This window comes from Pinus tabuliformis, chromosome 2_1 (genome assembly GCF_031772625.1).
Source record: "Pinus tabuliformis cultivar Carrire ecotype Pingquan chromosome 2_1, CPIR1, whole genome shotgun sequence".
In the NCBI taxonomy this organism is placed as follows: Eukaryota; Viridiplantae; Streptophyta; class Pinopsida; order Pinales; family Pinaceae; genus Pinus; species Pinus tabuliformis.
The window spans coordinates 671,623,550-671,642,908 of record NC_142299.1 but is presented as its reverse complement, the minus strand read 5'-3'; the positions used below and the strand labels follow the sequence as shown (position 1 = coordinate 671,642,908).

At 41.1% G+C, this 19,359-nt stretch overlaps 1 protein-coding gene across 1 annotated transcript in view; it reads left to right on the top strand.

Annotated features, from left to right (window-relative positions):
* The first annotated feature begins 1,769 nt into the window (after window positions 1-1,769).
* LOC149202383 (hypersensitive-induced response protein-like protein 1) overlaps window positions 1,770-19,359 on the top strand; it is a 108,717-nt gene continuing 91,127 nt past the window's right edge. Inside the window, exon 1 of the mRNA XM_089401574.1 lies at window positions 1,770-1,898. Coding sequence (XP_089257700.1) covers window positions 1,770-1,898 — 129 coding nt within the window. The remainder of the gene's footprint in view (window positions 1,899-19,359) is intronic.

Genomic DNA, 19,359 nt, shown 5'->3' with positions numbered 1-19,359 from the left:
ACTTGTCTTTAGCAGCATTTTTGTTTCTTTTTGTGTTTTGGCTTGTGTGAGTGATGCTTGCCTGATTTATGTGAATGCTTGTTGTTGTTTTCATGCTTGTTAGCCTATGCAAGCATCGTTTGATTTTGATTTTGCATCTCACTATTGTTGCATGCATGATGCTATTTTTCACAAACGGTCGTTGATTCGGCAACGTGTTTCACACACATGCATGTAGTTCCATTTTTTGAATCTTGCATTCAATGTTTGCATGCATGATCATTCACTCACGCTTACACTTAGTATCGCAATGCATTGACATCTTCATATGATTTCAGTTTCCCATCGGTGGGTTTCAGAAACCTTGCCCTAGACTCTACCTCACCCAAAAAACATTGTGCAATTCTGAGAGGGAAGGCTCTACCTTCCTCCCAGAAAATGCACAAATCTAGCCAGTCAGTGTCATCCAATCTTTCCTTGTGCAATTTTGGGAGGTAGTGACTGTTGGCCCAGAAAATTGTGCAATGCAGTCCCTAGGCTTGCATCTCTTGCCAACTGAAATTACGTATTGCGCAATATCGGCACCCAACAAGCCAATCTGGATTTCACATTACACAATTCCAGTAGTAAGCCAACCTCCCAACAATCTGGACTACCTGTTACGCAGTTCTGACAGTCAATCTCCCAGCCTCCTAGTGAAAATTGTGCAATCCTTTCCAGTAGTTCCCTAGGTATGTTGCATATCAGTCCTCAAGTTTTCTTTGGTTTTAGCTAACAGATTTATTGCCATGCATGTCACCATGTCTCTAGATATAGCAGGTGTTCATCCCTCTCTTAGCAGCTCATGATCAATGGCCTTCAAGAGAGCAGGGTCAAAGGACACCAATAGAAGTGCAACTAGAGCAGCAGTTGAGCGAGTGTCTATGATTTTGATGATATACGAAGACACCAAGTTGATCGTAGAAAAAGATATCAAGCTGAAATGGCAAGAGGTCAATGATGCATTCTTAGGCACATTTGGCAAAAATATTGAAGACTGTCAAGTCTATGTGAACATTCACAAGTTCGGCTTGTATCAGATTGCATGTAGATACCCCACATTCCCATCCGCAGACATGATACACTGGATCGTCTCTCACACTAATCCCAAGACGATGACATTGAGCAGTGTCAGCGGGACGGAGATTTCTACCTTCAGGGCACAGGATTATCAACAGATGTACCACTTGTCGAAGCCAGTGATCACCATGGAGACACCGTTCAACATACCTAGCAGCAATGCCAACTCTAGGGATATCTTGAAAACCTAGGCCCAGCCAAATTCATGATGATACCCAACCAGATTTACAAGATGAATATACTACAGAAGCCATAATAGTACTTGGTCATCTTTGCATGTCACTTGTGTGGTCGAAAGGGCATGGAGACGTTCCTGCAGAGTTGGGTGATTGCGTTGGATCAACTGGCTAGTGTAGGCAAAGCATGCAATTGGTCTGACATGTTGGCTTAGAAGCTGAAGGAACAGGTAGCAGGAGCTCGGTAGCCGCCCAAAGGTCAGGAAGCAGAAATCTACATGTCTACTTATATTTTTGTTGTAATCTGTGCCTATCAGGAGTTCCAGGGCTTGAAGTTGACATGGACATCAGCGAAAGCCTCTGTTAATACTTATTGTAAATTGTTTTCCGAGTGCAGTTTCTAAGGGTTCATCACATACCCGTTAGATCATTTTTTTCACCCTGGTGTACATGATGATATTTGAGTAGGATCCACCTTGCATGTCGAAGGTAGAAATGGAGGTGCTAATCGACATAGCTACTTGGTATGCCTCACTGTTTGGCACGTTCATACGAATGTATAGCACGGAGAAGCCTCCACAGGTTTTACCAAACTTTTCCATGGACAAGCTCGTCATGCAAGAAGTATTATACCACATCTCGGTAGGACTGTTAACTAAGATACACCGGAAGAAGAAGGCACCTTGGCCTATTCTTCCATTGAAGAAGAAGAAGTAGCATAGGTAAACATATCGACGTGTGACAAATTCAAGAGAAATATTGTCAACAATGCAGAGGCAGAGAAAATCTGCAAGTTTAGAGCAAACCTAATTATGTAGAAAGTAGCTTTGGTAATAGTGATGAAGTGACAACAACGCGATAGGAGGATCGTGCAAAGGCAAAGATAAAAACAGAGAATGGAGGAAACAATGAAGGAGTTGCATGAGTTGAAGGACCAACTTCGGAAGGAATAGGAGCTGCGCAGATAGGAGAAGGAAGTGCAGCAAGGATAGGTATAGTAGGGGGCGCAACATGTACAGATAAATAAAACTACACCCATACAGGTAGTAGACTCATTCGAGCAGCTGGCATAAAGCAGACAATGTGAGCAGTTGCAGAAGTAGGACTTCGCTGAAGAGGTTGAATGAGAACTTGAGTAGATGGATACAAAGATGGAGCAACCAGGGTTAGGTAAAGACATCGACCTCATGCCTTACCACCAAGAGGTCGAACCATGAGCTTCACCAAATCTAGAGGTAGAGCAAGTCCCAAGCAAGCAAGGAAATAATGAGATCCTTGGAGACAATCCGGAAGAAGAGATGCACAACATATCATTCGATGAGTCGCAGCATAAAGTTGTGAAATTAGGAAGAGTGTCTACTCTGGATTACCACACATCTCCTATGCAGTTTGAGGAACGAATGATCGTATCTGACGTGCACAAGCATCCATCAACATTGGTTGATGCTACCATAACATATGCCAAAGCCACTAGCTCAAGTGTCTAATTCTTTATAGTAGAGAATGAGCGAATGGATAAGGAGTTACAAATGACCAAGTAGGGAGGATAATTGGTTACAACATCTGCCCAAGCAAAGTTGAAGAAGGTGATAATGGATGAAGTATCGTCCCTTGAGACAGTCATGCGGGCATTGTACTCTAGATTTGGTACCGTGCATAAGGCAGTTGTCCATCTCAACAGTTGGAAGCAACGATGAGATAGGAGAGAACATATCTTGTTAAACTTTCATATTTTTTTTGACCACATGCAAACATGGATAATGAGATACAAGGGAGCCCTGTTACACTTGCCAAGATGATGAAGCCCAGAGCAGTGAAGTTGAAGGCACGTATCCATATCCAGAACTATGAATAACTCCCGCAGCTCATCACTAGTTTGCAAGCTTCCCATGCACGGGTATTCAGAAGCATAAATGTTGTTGTGCATGCACATACAATCCCATCTATTGGGACACTCATCGAGCCAAAGGCAAAGGCAAAAGTCTAAGTGGATCTTGACTCGTACTTTGATGAGCTAATGCGCATAGCCACCAGTGCAGAATTGGTGATCAGTGCAGGTACCATGCATCATTATGTCACTAGTACGGCCACACTCAAGACAATGATGCGCATGCTATTAGATGAGTTGGAAAAAGGAGCCCTATTAGTATACCCGGATGCAACAAAAGCAAAAGTTCATTTCTAGAAAGATTTCACTACAGAGTACATGACACCATCGTGGACTACTAAGCTTGGCATCAGTTCGTTACTGTCGACCATCATGAGGATGTCAAAGAGCTGGCCTTCCCATAGTTTTCTGAGTCATAGTGATGTCTTACATGGCTTGCTCAAGCCTATTTTGTCTCACATGGGTACATGTGCATATTGTATGTAACATCTTGTCAAGTGGAAGTTCAAGTGTCAATAGCTAAATGTAACAGTCATAGAGTAGTTGAAGAGTCATGAGGGTAGGTGAATAGTCACAAAGGAGAATTTCAAGGGTAACCCCACCCTTTGCTATATGTAGTCCCTCATAACTTGTTGTAGAGGCTTTTGGTTAGCCAAGCTTCCGATAGGAGTATCTTAGAGAAAGCTTGGAGAGTATTGTAACGAGTGTTGGCTTCTCCATAGTGCAAAGCTAGTACATCTCTTTGGAGGAGCAGGTGATAGTGAATGTATCATTCCACTATCAAGACTAGTGGTCGATCATGGTTGTACTGTATAATTGGAACTTTCACTTCTTAATATAATAGAGCCAACACGTTTCATGCATATATGGTTATTGTATTTTAGCTATCTTGTTTACTCCAAATGACATATGTATATGTTTGCTTACGCATGTGTGTATAGACTCTTTTTGTATATGTATGTATGAATCTTACTGAAATGTGTTGTTGGTTTAACCATCACTTTGGATTGTCAGCTTACTTGCCTTCCAATTTGTGATGCGTCCTTTCTCATGTGTTTGCTTCTTAACCACGTGCTTTCACAGGTTTCCAACGGGTGCACTCACCTCACTCTTCATGTGATAGAACCTTTCATACACCTTCCTTGGCTTGTTGTGCATGTTACGCCCTTGCCACCAATAGGGACATTTTACTTGCCTCTATGCACAATTGCGGTTAAGGCGATACTGTATGACCCAATGCTGGGACTCCTACACCAAACGTTCGGAGGTATAGTTGGGACTTCTTACCGAGGAGATCCTTTATCATGTTGGTGGGTCCAACACCATCAACACAAAGGAAAACATTATTATTTCAATTAATGGATAATTGAATGTGATTGGTAGGCTTACAGTCGTCAATTCACATAACTTCTAAAATAAATAAATAAAGGGCCTAGGTGAAAAATTCTATGAGGCATCTAAGGCCAACTCTAGGGTTGAAAACCTCTCTGAGGCAGCCCAGGATCAAAAAAAAAAAAAACTAAAGAATATAAAAAGATGAAAAGACCCTTAGGTGAAAACCTCCTTTGAGGCAACTAGGCTGGGCATGTAGGTTGAAAACCTTTGCAGAGGAATCATGCATGTCTCAAAAAAGAATAAAAAGAAAAGAAAAAAGAAGAAAACACAAGGAAGGAGTTCCTAAACCAATTTTGTTAACATCTCTCTTTTGCATAACTATAGGCAGTCAATAGAATCATGGCTATAGAATAAGTTATATAGATTCATTCCTCCATTTTTCCATCCATCCATTACATTTTCACCCTCTTCACTCACCTCCATACTTCTCTCCATCATCTACCCAACAATAGAATCATGTTTTTCCTCCTTTTTGAAGTGTTATAGGATTGTCCTGAAATGCTACAGGAGCAGCCTGAAATGCTACAAGAGCAACCCAAAATGCTACAGGAGGCAGATCTGATTGGTGGAAGGGGCCACAATGTCATGACTTATTTATTAAATGTTGAGAGAGGTCCACCCATATCACCTTCATCACTCATCCACTTCATCTGGCCAAGATTCATCTTCAAATTCCACTCCATCCTACATAAAAAAATAACCCAGAAATAGCTTTGTCATCAACTTTCTCACCACCTACACCCACTCTTGATGATTTTAATCGTGTCCTTACATCTCCTATGACTTTCCCTCAATCCCACATGCAATATGAGGTCTCTAAGAGGAATTAAGTGACTACTACAGGAAGGAGATTCTTCTAGTAGTACCCTATATAGTCACAGCAAAACTCAACATCATTTTTTTTCTCACCCACAGAGCAAAAGATCCAGCCACCTTGACCATCATGATGCCATTTCTAAATTTGAGAAGGGACACACCATCCTTATAAAGCAGATACCTGATTATTCATCCACTCCACTAGGAGAAGAATAGACACCGAGAATAAACTTGCATACACAAAACAATTTTATCAGTTAAAGAATCATTAAGCTATGAGGGCATGTGCAGAAGAAAGAAAAGGAAATAAAGACTTTCAATATCATCATATTATGAAGTCTTTCTCCAGCATGAAATATTCTCTAGCAATTCGACATCATAGGTAGGCTCAGGTATGACAACCCTCACCTCTTATGTATGCATATAATACTAAAATGTGTAATGGTCGAGAAAAGAATTTGTTATGGGCTGGAGGTGGCCAGTAAACTTGCCCACCTTCAATTAGTAAACTAAAGTTCATTCAGTCACACATGCAATGTGGAAAACTCAACTCAAGTGCGGTGGTGATAACGAGTTGTGAGGTGATAATCATGAGGGTGATGATTGCAAGGATTGTGGACAAAGGTTAAAAAATCAAAGTTCATGCAAGAGCCATGTCACCAAATCTCTTTGATCCTTTACCACAAAAAGGAATATTAAGTACAAGGCTCAACTCCATTTATATAATTACTCGTTTCTAGAAAATAGTTAGACAAGGATGAGCTAGTGCTATCAAAGACTACCTAGGGCACCACTGAGCTACTTTAAACTATGTTTGGAGGTGCTACAAGAGAAGCTACATGACGATGTGAACTACTAAAAGAGGTCCAAAAGGGAGCTACATGAGAGAATTGAAGGGAGAAAGGGAGCTAAAACTACCCAAAGTTTTCCTCAAACCCTTATGCACATGACATATTTATATTGAAAGGAGTAAGTAGTTTTCTCCCTCTTTAATTTACATACATCTACATGGAGAATTCAACTTGAATTAAGTACCATGTGGCAAAAAAAATGTGCAATAGTTAGATGTGAAGGCAAGATAGAAACAAACAAAAGTTGTTTTTTTTTACAATTAGCATCCTTCTCCCAAGATTCCTCTGAATCAAAAAATAAAAATACACTCAAGTAACCTTGAGAAGGAGAAGTAGGACAAATGCAGGGAGGTTTCAACAGAAGAGAACCTACAGACACAAAAATAATTCATCAACATCCTCATGTGGTATATATTTTTCTAATACATCAGTGGATTGGCTTCTTTGGACAGTTAAAGGGGTATGATGATGATATAACTCAGGAATTTACCATGGCACTAAATGCTCAACTAGAGGATAGTGCCACTACTGTTGTTAGAGGCCTTTCCATCTCTTTAAATCTTGAACTCATAAGAAGAGTGACTACGTTACCCTTAGGAATTCAATGGAGCAAGGAGCATAAAGAAGTGAGCATTATAGTGAGGAAGAACTTCTTAATTCAGGGAGAAAAGCCTATAGAAGATAAAAATGGAGTGAGAAGGGAGAGCCTACCTTACCCCTTGGATGAAGTGGGATATCACATCCTCAAATACATATCTTTGGAGGGGAGGTTGATGATTGTATATGCCTATCATTTTTGGTTGCTCCATGAGATAAGATTCAAAGCAGAATTACCTATTTCAGAGAGAATTAGTGTTCCCCATTTCCTCCTATAATATATCATTGAAATGAGCCATAAAGAGAGGGAAGGGAAGCACCAAAATATTTCCCACCATGGCCTCATTGAATTGATTATTATGGATTCTCTATGTCACCTAAGGAAACTTGTGCTATGGATTTATTTTTGTAGACATGGATAGGGAAATTTTCATTGAAACTCAAGCCATCACACATGAAGAAACACTAGCCTCTAGCATTGGAGGTAGGGAAGGAAAGAAGGAAGAAGATAAGGAATAAAAAACAAAGGAATAAGAAGCTAAAAATAAGGAAGAAAAATGAGAGAAATAAGGAATAGAGAAAGATAACCCTGAGGGGACCTCTAAGTGTCAAGAGATAGAAAGACAAGGACAACAAACAAGTCTCTCTCTAGGGAATATAAAGCAAGTAGTGGATGCGACATTGTTCACATTGGGCACACCTGTCAAGCCCAAAAGTAGGTAGCCAAGGCATGGTCCCCTATACATAAAAATAATGAAGAGCACCAAGATAAGGCAAGGGAAGCCTCGACCTCCTTCAAAAATCCCTATAACTGATGATGATTCAGCAAGTAAGAAGGAAGAAGGGGAACCTAGTGAGGGAAAATTTGAAGAAGTTACCTCTCTCTTGAAGGTGTTGGACCTGCCAACATGTCAGGCGAACTTCATGGTAAGAAGTCCCAACTAGACCTCACACCGTTTGTTGTAGTAGTCCTAGCAGTGGGTCATACAATATCACCTTGACCATGGTTGCACACAGAGGTAGGTAAGATGTCCCTATTGGTAACAAGGGTGTGACATAGGAAGCAAATTAAGGAAGGTGAATGAACGGTTCTAACATATGGAGGGTGATGTGAGTTCGCCCCTTGGAAAACTGTGAAAGCACGTGGTTAAGAAGGGAACACACAAGCATGGATGCATCTCAAACTGGAAGGAAAGTAAGATGACAATCCAAAGGGATGGTTAAACCAGCAACACATTTTAGTAAGATTCATACATACATATACAAAAAGAGTCTATACATAAATGCGTAAGAAAACAGATACATATAACATTTAGAGTAAACAAGATAGTTGAAATACAATATGACATATGCATGAAACATGTTGGATTTATTATATTAAGAAATGAAGGTTCCAATCATACAATACAACCATGACCAACGAATAGTCCTGACAACGAAATGTTACAGCCACTCCCACTTGCTCCTCCAAAGAGATGTACTATCTATGCACTGTGGAGAAGCCAAGACTCATTACAATACTCTCCAAGCTTCTCTAAGATACTCCTATCGGAAGCCTGCCTAACGAAAAGACCCTAAAATTAGTTATGAGGTACTATATATAGAAAATTGTGGGGTGACCCTTAACATTCCGCTTTATGACTGTTCGCCTACCATCATGACTCTTCAACTACTCTATGACTATTACATTCAGCTATCGACACTTGAACTTCCACTTGGCAAGATGTTACATACAATTTGCACATGTACCCATGTGAGACAAAATAGGCTTGAGTGAGCCATGCAAGACATCACTAAGACTCGGACAATTGTGGTGAGACCAACTCTTTAATATCCTTGCGATGATCGACGATGGTGAACTCATGCCAAGCTTGGTCATCCATGATGGCATTCGTGTGCTCAATGGTGAAATCCTGCTAAAAGCGAACTCTTGCCTCCAATGCATATGGGTACACTGCTATGGCTCGTCTATCCAACTTGTTTGATAATATGTACATCACTATCTTGAGTGTAGTTCGACTAGCAACACAATGATGCATGGTGTTTGTGCTGATCTCCGAGTGTGTGCTAGTGACCATGCCCATCAACTTGTCAACATACATGTTCACCTCCAGTCAAAATTGCTTCCTGTCTTTGCCTCGATGAGTGCGCCAAATGGGTGGGATCGCATCTATGTGCACAATGACATCCATGTAACTAAATACCCTTGCATGCGATCGACAACATTGCTCACCCTATTTGCTCCATGCCAGCTACTAGATGGGTCTATAACCTGTATGGGTGTAGTTCCATCAGTCTGTGCATGTTGTGGCTGCCGCTATGCCTCTTTCTGTTGCGACTCCTTATCTGATCTGTGCGACTCTTGTTCTTCCTTGAGTTGCTTCTTAAGCACCTAAAACTCCTTCTCTATTTCTCTCTCTACCTTCGCGTGATCCCATTATCACGTCGTCGCCTCATAGCCTCAATCTCCAAAGTTGCTTTCATCACAAGTGGATCTACTTGAACTTGCATCTTTGCTCTGCCTCTACGCTATCAACAACCTTCGTCTTGAATGTGTCACATGTAGGTGTGCTACGTTCTGCTACCGCTAATGGTGCTACTCATTGTGATGTCACTACCATTTCATATTGGTATCCTTTTCCATGAACAACTTGATGTCTTCATAGATAGGTAAGCTAATAGACACTTGATCGCATGCATCCCCAGTTGTGCTCTGAACAATGTCATCAACTCTTCTCTCCTGGAAGCCATTATACCTATGTTGCTAAGAGGTAGATGAACACTTGTGATACCTAAAGATATAGCAACACTCATGACAAGCAATCTGTCACTCCAAAACCAAAATAAGCTAGACGACTGACCTGCAGCATACTTGTGTGACCCTCTGTGAAGATTGCACAATTTTCACTGGGAGGCTGGGAGACTAACTGCCAGAACTATGGAAGGCATAGTCCAAGCTGTCAGGAAGCTGAATGACTACTGGAATTGCATAATGCATAGTCTAGCCTAGCCTGCTCATGACTGAAATTTCACAATGGGCAATTTTGATCAGCGGTGACATGTAAACCAGCAAACTGCATTGTGCAGTTTCTAGGGCCACCAAGGAACTGCCTCCTAGAATTGCGCAATGCAAGCCTAAAGGTCAGTACTGGGCCAAACTTGCGCAATTTCTAGAGGGAAAGTGGAGAGTTCAATTCCAGAAATGAACAATGCTAGCTGGGCAAGGCAAGATCCGAGCTAAGGCAACCTAGGCCCGCCGACGGGCCACTGAAAACATGATAAGTCTAAATGCATGGTGATACCAAGTGTAAGCAAGAGTGAATGATCATGCATGATGAAAATGAGTGCCAGATTCAGAAAATGGGAAAACATGCATGTGTGTGAAATGAGTGGCCGCAACGGTGACCGTTAGTGCAAAAACAGTGTCATGCATGCAACAATAGTGAGATGCGAATGAAAACTGAAATAATGCTTCTACAAGCTAACATACATTTAAATGACAACAAGCACTCACTAAGATCAAGTAGACAACACTCACACAAGACGAAACACAAAAGGCGACAGAAACATAGTGCAAGACATGCAAAGTGGGCTTACCTCGAAACAACTCAACTAAATATGCAGATGACTCCTAAATGCGATGTGGGATGTCAGAGCTACAAGATCGATATGAGGAATGAGCTCTACAGTGTCTGGTTCATAAGTTTTGATAAAATCAAGTTTATGATGTGCATGCCACAAATCTAGGAAAAGCGACACTTTGCTGGAGGTTTCTAAAATAAGCATTACATATAACCAACACATGCTAAAAATAGATCCCTAAATCTAGGGATGCCTTTGCATGTTGCATTGGGAAACACAGTCCATGCATCCAAATTAGTTTTGCTCAGTCTCCGAAGGAACTAGTAAACCTCAAGGCACATGCATTGGTTTGCGAGCCTGGGATGAAAATTTGCACAGTTCTTGGGCTGAGCTGGGCTAGCTCTCCCATAGGGATTACGCAATTTTTGGGGTCATTAGGTGAATGCCTCCCAGAATTACACAATTTTTGGGCTTAGAAGCAGTGCTGGGTCATATTGCGTAGTTTTCTAGAGTAAGACTGCCTGACTACTGTGCGCAATTTTGGAGCCCAGTAGGCTGCTAGGCTTCCAGGTAGATTTGCGCAATTTCTGGAGGGAAGGCTGGTTCCCCTCTAGAATTGCACAATTTTCTGAGGGAAACCTGACAGACTAATTTTTGCAATTATTGAGCTTAGTAGGCTGACCAGTTGATTTTTGCAATTTCTGAATAGAAGGCTCGTTCCCCTCCAGAATTGCATAATTTTCTGTAGAAGCTTCTTGGCCAACACATGGTCTAAGTCAGGAAAGACATCCTATGAGGGGAGTGAAGCAAACTAACATTCACAGGCTGACAAGACACTGAGAAACAATGAAAGCCTATATGCTTGACAGTGCAAGACATGCTGTTGAGGATGGTTGGTAGGGAGGCTCCAAAATGAATTTAAGGAAAAATTTTGGAGAGTTTTTATAGCTGCTACAACACTTGGCGACACACTGGTAGAACTGTAGCTCTCTAAATGGATCTTGTTCGTGAAAAGTAAGTCTAACACCTTTGGAATTATTGCTCAATTATCTATTCATCTTGGTTTCCACACTTGCTTGATTGTAAGATGTAGCATCTCCCAAGCCCTTGGTCAGTCGAAGCACATTCCAAGGCAAGTCAACACAATTGTTTCAATTGGGGATGAGGGGTATATTTGTGCACAAGTCATCTGATTGTCAGAGTTTTAGTTTCATCTCTGGTGTTGCTCCACTGCCAGCAGGCCTAGACAATACCCCGATAGAGTCACACAGAAACACAAGCATCGCTTCGCTACCAGCAAACCTGGTCAGTACCTTGGCGGAGTTACTTGCATCACCTCTCTGTGCAGGAATACTTTCTCTTCTTTCACCTTATTCATTTTTCATTTTTTCGAAATTTTTTCATATTTTCAATTTTTTCATTTTCATTTTCGTGACTGTGCATAACACTTATTCATTTTAGAGGCAAAAGAGAGATCCTGACTTAATGAGAGCAAAAGAGGTTGATCCTTTAGAGAAGTAGTTTATATATACCTATGACATGATTGTTAAGGTTTTTCCCCTTACCTTACTCTACTTGACTAAGCTAACAAGGGTTAACCCATAAAAACTTACTAGAGTAGGTGACACTAGTTAGTGTGCAAGCATTTTGTTCTCACCAAGGTTCACTTCAAACAATACGTATTTTCCATTGGCGTATAATGGACTAATGATAACAAGTTCTTCATACAGAGGTGGGACGACAGATAACCAAGTATTGATAATTGAACAAGTCCTCTTGTACTTTGCCTTGCTTGATTCAAGGGTCACACATAGTTTGTGTGAAACTAACCTACGAATTCAAACAAGCAAACAAACCAGAGAACGAAGAAAAAATAATAAGTAAATGCGTAAGAAAAGCGAGTAAGAAAACAAGTAGGAAAATAAGAAAACATGCATGCAAGAAAGCAAATCGAAAGAAAACACTACTCCTACTCCTAAGCTAACGGTGCATGGGCCTGTTCACGTGAAGTGACACTTCCAATGCAATCACAGGCACATTGGTTGACCCATGTGGGTGAAGGCATGGTTTGCGAACAACACAGATGTGCGAGCCAGAAAATAAGAAAGATATAACAATGAAGACAAACACATTCCAAGTTTAAAAGCATCCACGAAACATAAGTGAGTAAAAGAGCATGACATACACTCTCTGGACTTGCCATGGTGTTGTGCTACAGTGTGTTCAGATGTTAAGTGTATGAAATCTCTTAACTGTGACATGTAGGAAAATGTGAGAAAGGTAGACCACTTACATTGTGCAAGTGTGCTTGTTGTGTAAGATTCCTCCAATGCATGAGAGATGGGATCGTGTAGTTCAAGTGGAGGAAGAATAATCTATGTGTGAGATTGATCCTCGGTGCATACAAATGAGTGATGAGGAGCCTTAGTTTTTTGAAAAATTTCCTGATCAGAAGTGCAACCAACCTTAGGACAACAAGGACTTGACATAACCGTCATCTCGGGCTTAATTTCCTTGATAGTCTACAGGGTTTCGGCTACGTCGATATATAGATCGACGTATACCAGTGTCTTAGACAGATTAACAATAGTTGAATCAATATCGTGATCGGATGAAGAAGTAGAGAGATCACGACAATCAAGATCAGAAAATTCAAGATGTTTGTCAGCATCCTCATGATTTGATGAATCACACAGAGGGGTAGATGAGAAGCAAGGATGTTCACCCTCTGCATTTCCAGAAAAAGCATATGAAAAATCAAGTGGATTTTCAATGAATGATTGGTCCTCTCCATTGTCGGATGATGGGTTGACATACGGTGTGTCCTGTGAATGATCAATAATAGGTGCATCCGTGGATGGAGATACACATGAAAAATCAGGGATGGAACGATCATCAAGGATTTCAGGAAAAAATGGAGGAGGTGCAGTCAGACATGGATGGTCCTCTACTGTTGATTGATGTTCAAGCTCCCATTCATACTCTTCATGAATGACAATGCATGTTGGCTATGCAACACCAACTCCATCAATGGCTTGGTCCTTGTTCACAACAAGCGTAGAGTCTAGAATGGAAGAACTCAAGATAGTGTCATCTAGAGGATCATCCGAGTAAAAAGACGGAGGTTGAGGTACAAAATGCATGTGATAACCCAATGGATTCACAACCAAGTTTGTGCAAAAATCAGAAGGAGAGATGTCAGGAGGATGTTACGGTTGAACATATGTGTTTGTATGCTCTCCCACATCACTCTACAGTGGTGGAGCTATTTGATGAGGGGACGGTAAACAATCACTTGTGACAATGACCATGTCTGTCTGTGATTGCGCAATTCCATCACCGAAGTATGCTGAGTGGGGCTTGATCTTGAACTTCTTCTTGGGATTGACTAATTTGTTAATACAGTATTCGAATATGTCCCAAAGATATGGAAATTTCATATGGATTTTCGAAGCTTCAAACTGAAAATCATGGAAGCGCTACCAAAAATCGATAGGAGATTCATGCGGGGCCTTCCGTTGTTGTAAAAACTTTTGGTTAAGAGGTTTTGGATCAAAATGATGGAAAGTAGATTTAATGAGATCAAAAAACTACTCAAGTGAGTGCACGCTACCAGGATGTAGACTGTAACACCATCATTGTGGGGATTCGCAAAGTGTGTATGATAGTAGAAGACAAACCTCTTCTGCATATAACTCATCTACATTATCAAGGACTGCATAGAAGTATTCTAAGTACTCAAGCCAGGATAATTTTCCTTCACCATCATATGTGAATTTAGACAAGAGATCAAAAAACTCCCTCATGATGTTGAGAGGTTTGGCATGCGAAATACATCGTGGAGGGATGAATGTGATTGAATCAATGATAGATGTGAAAAGGTTATAAACAAGATGAGAGGAAACAACTTGTCATTTGGCCCTCCTTCTAGCACCAAAATGTTGATGGTGCTGGACCCGCCAACATGTCAAGGGTTGTCCTCAGTAAGAAGTCCCAACTAGACCTCAGACCATTTGGTGTAGGAATCCTAGCAGTGGGTCGTATGGTATCGCCTTGACCAGAGTTGCACGCAGAGGTAGAGGCAAGTAAGATGTCCCTGTTGTTAGCAAGGGTGTGACATATGAAGCAAGTCAAGGAAGGTGTATGAATAGTTTTAACACACCAAGGATGATGTGTGTGTGCGCCCATGGAAACCTATGGAAGCGCGTGGTTAAGAAGGGAACACACGAGCAAGGATGCATCACAAACTGGAAGGAAAGTAAGCTGACAATCCAAAGTTATGGTTAAACCAACAACACATTTCAGTAAAATTCATACATACATATACAGAAAGAGTCCATACACACATGCGTAAGAAAACATATACATATATCATTTAGAGTAAACAAGATAGATGAAATAGAATACAACATATGCATGAAATGTGTTGGCTCTGTTATATTAAGAAGTGAAAGTTCCATTAATATAGTACAACCATGACTGATCACTAGTCCTAATAGCGGAACATTACAGTCACTTCCTCCTTCTCCTCCAAATAGATGTACTAGCTCTACATAGTGGAGAAGCCAAGGATTGTTACAATACTCTCCAATATTTCTCTAAGATACTCCTATCGGAAGCTTGGCTAACCAGAAGCCCCTACAATGAGTTATGAGGTACTATATATAGCAAAGGGTGCAGTGAATCTTAACATTTCCCTTTGTGACTCTTAACCTACCCTCATGACTCTTCAACTACTCTATGACTGTTACATTCAACTATCGACACTTGAACTTCCACTTGACAAGATGTTACATACAACTTGCACATGTACCCATGTGAGACAAAATAGGCTTGAGCGAGCTATGCAAGGCATCACTAAGACTCAAAAAGTTATGGTGAGACCAAATCTTTGACATCCTTGCAATGATGACGGTGGAGAACTGATGCCAAGCTTGGTCGTCGGTGATGGTGTCTGTGCACTCAATGGTGACATCCTGCTGAAAGAGAGCTCTTGCCTCCGTTTCATCCGAGTACACTGCTATGGCTACTCTGTCCAACTCGTCTAATAATATTCACATCACTGTCTTGAGTGCAGCTGGACCATAAACACACTGATGCATGGTGTCTATGCTGATCTCCGAGTGTGTGCTGGTGACCATGTGCATCAACTTTTCAACATACATGTTTAGCTCCAGTCGGAATTTCTTCTTGTGTTCGCCTTAGTGAGTGTGCCAAATGGGTGGGATCGCATGTGTGTGCACAATGATATCCATGTTCCTGAATACCCTTGCATGTAATTGACAACATTTCTCACCTTGTCTGCTCCGTGGTAGCTACTAGATGGATCCATAACCTGTATGGGTGCAGTTTCATCAGTCTATGCATGTTGCGCCTCTTGATGTGCTTGTTTTTGTTACAACTCCTTCTCTCTTCTGTGTGGCTCTTATTCTTCCTTGAGTTGCTCCTTTAGAACCTACAACTCCTTCTCTGTTTCTCTCTACCTTCGTGCGATCCCCTTATCGTACCGTCACCTCATAGCCTCAATCTCCAAAGTTCCTTTCATCACAAGTGGATTTGCTTGAACTTGTAACTTTTCTCCGCCTCTACGTTGTCAACAACCTTCCTCTTGCATGTGTCGCATGCATGTGTGCTACCTTCTACTGCTTCTAATGGTTCTTCTCATTGTCATGCCATTGCCATTTCATCTTGATATCCTTGTCCATGAACAACTTGATGTCTTCATATATAGGAAAGTTCATAAACACTTGATCGATAGCAGCCCCAGTTGCACTCTAAATGGTGTCATCGACTCTGCTCTCCTAGAAGCCATTATACTTGTGCTATTTAGAGGTAAATGAACATCTGTGATACTTAGCAACATAGTATCACTCATGAAAATCAATCTGTCAGTCAAAAACCAAAACAAACTTGAAGAATGACCTACAACATACCTATGTGACTCTCTATGAAGATTGCACAATTTTCATTAGGAGGCTGACTGCCAAAACTGCGCAAGGCATAGTCCAGGCTATCAAGAGGTTGAGTGACTATTGGAAATGCAAAATGCATAGTCTAGACTGGCCTGTTGAGGACTGAAACTACACAATGCACAATTTCAATCAACAGTGACATGCAAACCTAGAATTTCACAATGCAAGCCTAGGGGTGAGTGTTGGCTCAGACTTGTGCTATTTCTAGAGGGAAGGGAGAACCTTCACTTCCACAAATGCGCAATGCTAGCCAGACAAGGCAAGGTCCGGGCTAAGTTAGCCCAGGCCCGCCGACGGGTGACTGAAAACATGAGAATTTTGAATGCATGGTGATACTTAGTGTAAACAAGAGTGGATGATGATGCATGCAAACAGTGACAGTTGGATTTAGATAATTGGAAAACATGCATATGTGTGAAGAGAGTTTCTGCAATGGCAACCGTCAGTGCAAAAATAGTGTCATATATGTGACAACAGTGAGCTGCGAACAAAAACTAAAATGGTGTATCTACAAGCTAACATGCATTGAAACGACAACAAGTGCTCGCTGAAATCAAGCAGACAATACTCACACAAGCCAAAACACAAAAAGAGATAGAAACACAACGCAAGACATGCAATGTGGGCTTACCCTGAAACAACTTAGCTAAATGTGTTGACGACTCCTAGATGCGATGTGGGATGCCAAAGTTGCAAGATTGATGTGAGGAATGAGCTATGTAGTGTCTGGTTCATAAGTTTTGATAAAATCAAGGTTATGACACGCATGCCACAAATATAGGAAAAGTGACAGTTGGCGAGAGGTGTCTAAAATGATCATTGCATGTAACCTCCAGCGGGTAAAAATAAATCCCTAAATATAGGGATGCCTTTGCATGTTGCCTTGGGAAAAGCATTCCATGCATGAAAATTAGTTTTGCTCAACTTCAGAGGGAACTGATCAACCTGTTGGCACATGCATCATTCTGTGATCTTGGGATTAAAATTTGCATAGTTCTTTGGCTAAGTTGGGCTAGTTGTCCCAGAGGGATTGCACAATTTTTGGGGTCAACAGGTGACTACCTCCGAGAATTGTGCAATTTCTGGGCTGAGCAACACTGCTAGGTCATATTGCGTAGTTTTCTAGAGGAAGACTGCCTGACTACTCTGTGCAATTCTGGAGCCTAGCAGGCTTCCAGGCTGATTTTCACAATTTCTCGAGGGAAGGCTGGTTCCCCTCTAGAATTGTGCAATTTCTGAGGGAAGCCTAACAGACTGAGTCGTGCAATTCTTTAGCTCAACAAGCTAGCCAACTGATTTACGCAATTTCTGAAGGGAAGGATGGTTCGCCTCCATAATTACACAATTTTCTAGGTGAGTTTCTTGGCCAGCACATGGTCTGAGTTTGGAAAGACAGCCTATGAGGGGAGTGAAGTAAACTGACATGCACAGGCTGACAAGACATTGAGAAATAGTTGAAGTGCATATGCTTGATGGTGAAAGACATGCTACTGAGGATGGTTGGTAGGGAGGCTCCAAAACAAAGCTAAGGAAAAATTTTGGAGGGTGTTTGTAGCCGCTACAACACTCTCCTAAGGATAAAATAAAGAAACCTGTGCTACCTATGGGAATGCCCAACACTAGGGAAGTCACCTTTAATAGGATCAAGAGATAAGCTGCCCTATTACAAGTAAAAAAAGTAGATCTACAAGAGGAAATAGAGAGGTTGCAGGAGAAACAAGGGTTTCTACAAGAGCAACAAGAGCTACTACAAGAAGCGGTAGCCACCCCAAAAGAAGATGAAAAAGGCCTCCAAGGGCTCCAGGAGTCTTATCCACAACCTAATTTAGATTCCTACTATAAATTTGTTAAGGGAGGTAGGATTATACCTGAGAAATTTTCCAGCTCGCTCTTCTTTGGGTTAGAGAAGGAAAGAGGCAAAACACATAGATGGATGCAAATTGCAAAATAAAAAAATGTAGAAGATGTGAGCCTCATGGAGGAGAAAGTCAATGAAATGGGAAAATATTTGAATGATATAAAACTAAGGAATTCAATAATGAGAGAGAAGCTACAAGTAGAAAACACAAGGCTAATAGAGAAGTTACAAGAAAAAGGGACACAACATGCTACTAAGGCAAGTCTATCTGTGGAAGCCATACAATGAAAATAACCATCCAAATCCTATGCCATTTTCCTCAAGGAGCAGTGGCTATAGCTACAAATTAGGACATTGCCACACTATGGCTCCCTATCTTTCCAAGACTACATGTATTCATTGAATTTTGCATAGCGGAAAGTATTGAGGATGGAGCCAAAATGGCTGAGTTTTAAATGCACAATCTGATCCTCATTAGCAATTGACAACATTAGCCTCTTGGTCAATTGATAAGGAGAAAAGGGTGATGACAAAAGAAGAGAAGGATTCCTTATATATCAAAGTAGAACTAGCAAGCCCTAAGGCTGTCATCAACAACCATAATCTCATCTCCTTTCATCTTGAATTGGCACCTAGGTACATAACAGCCCAAGAGAAATCCATCTTAAAATTTGAGGAAAATTTTAGGATCGTGGGGACAAAAGGTTTGTAGGATTTCCAAATAATATGGAAGACCCTACCTAAGTTTACAAGTTAGATAATATCACTGCCTAGAAATACTAATGCCTTAGAGAGAACCCCACCATACAAAAGAATCATGCAAACGATGAAGACCAGATGGATAGGAATCAGAATTACTCCTCCATTACTATTGGGCCTACAAGAAAGAAGAAACTAGTCATACGAACAAAATGAATGGATAGACATAGAGGAAAATGTAGGTTTATATCCACAGGAGGGCACACCATATGAGGTACCTTGGGATGTCAGAGAGGCCACCAGGGCCATGAATAAGCTTCATATCAGTGATCGAGTTTCTTAGAGGGTGAGAAAAACCTTCAGCTGGGGGTGATGATGGGTCCCATCAATAGGTATATTTTGAAGTTCATTGTGCTATCGTCCAACC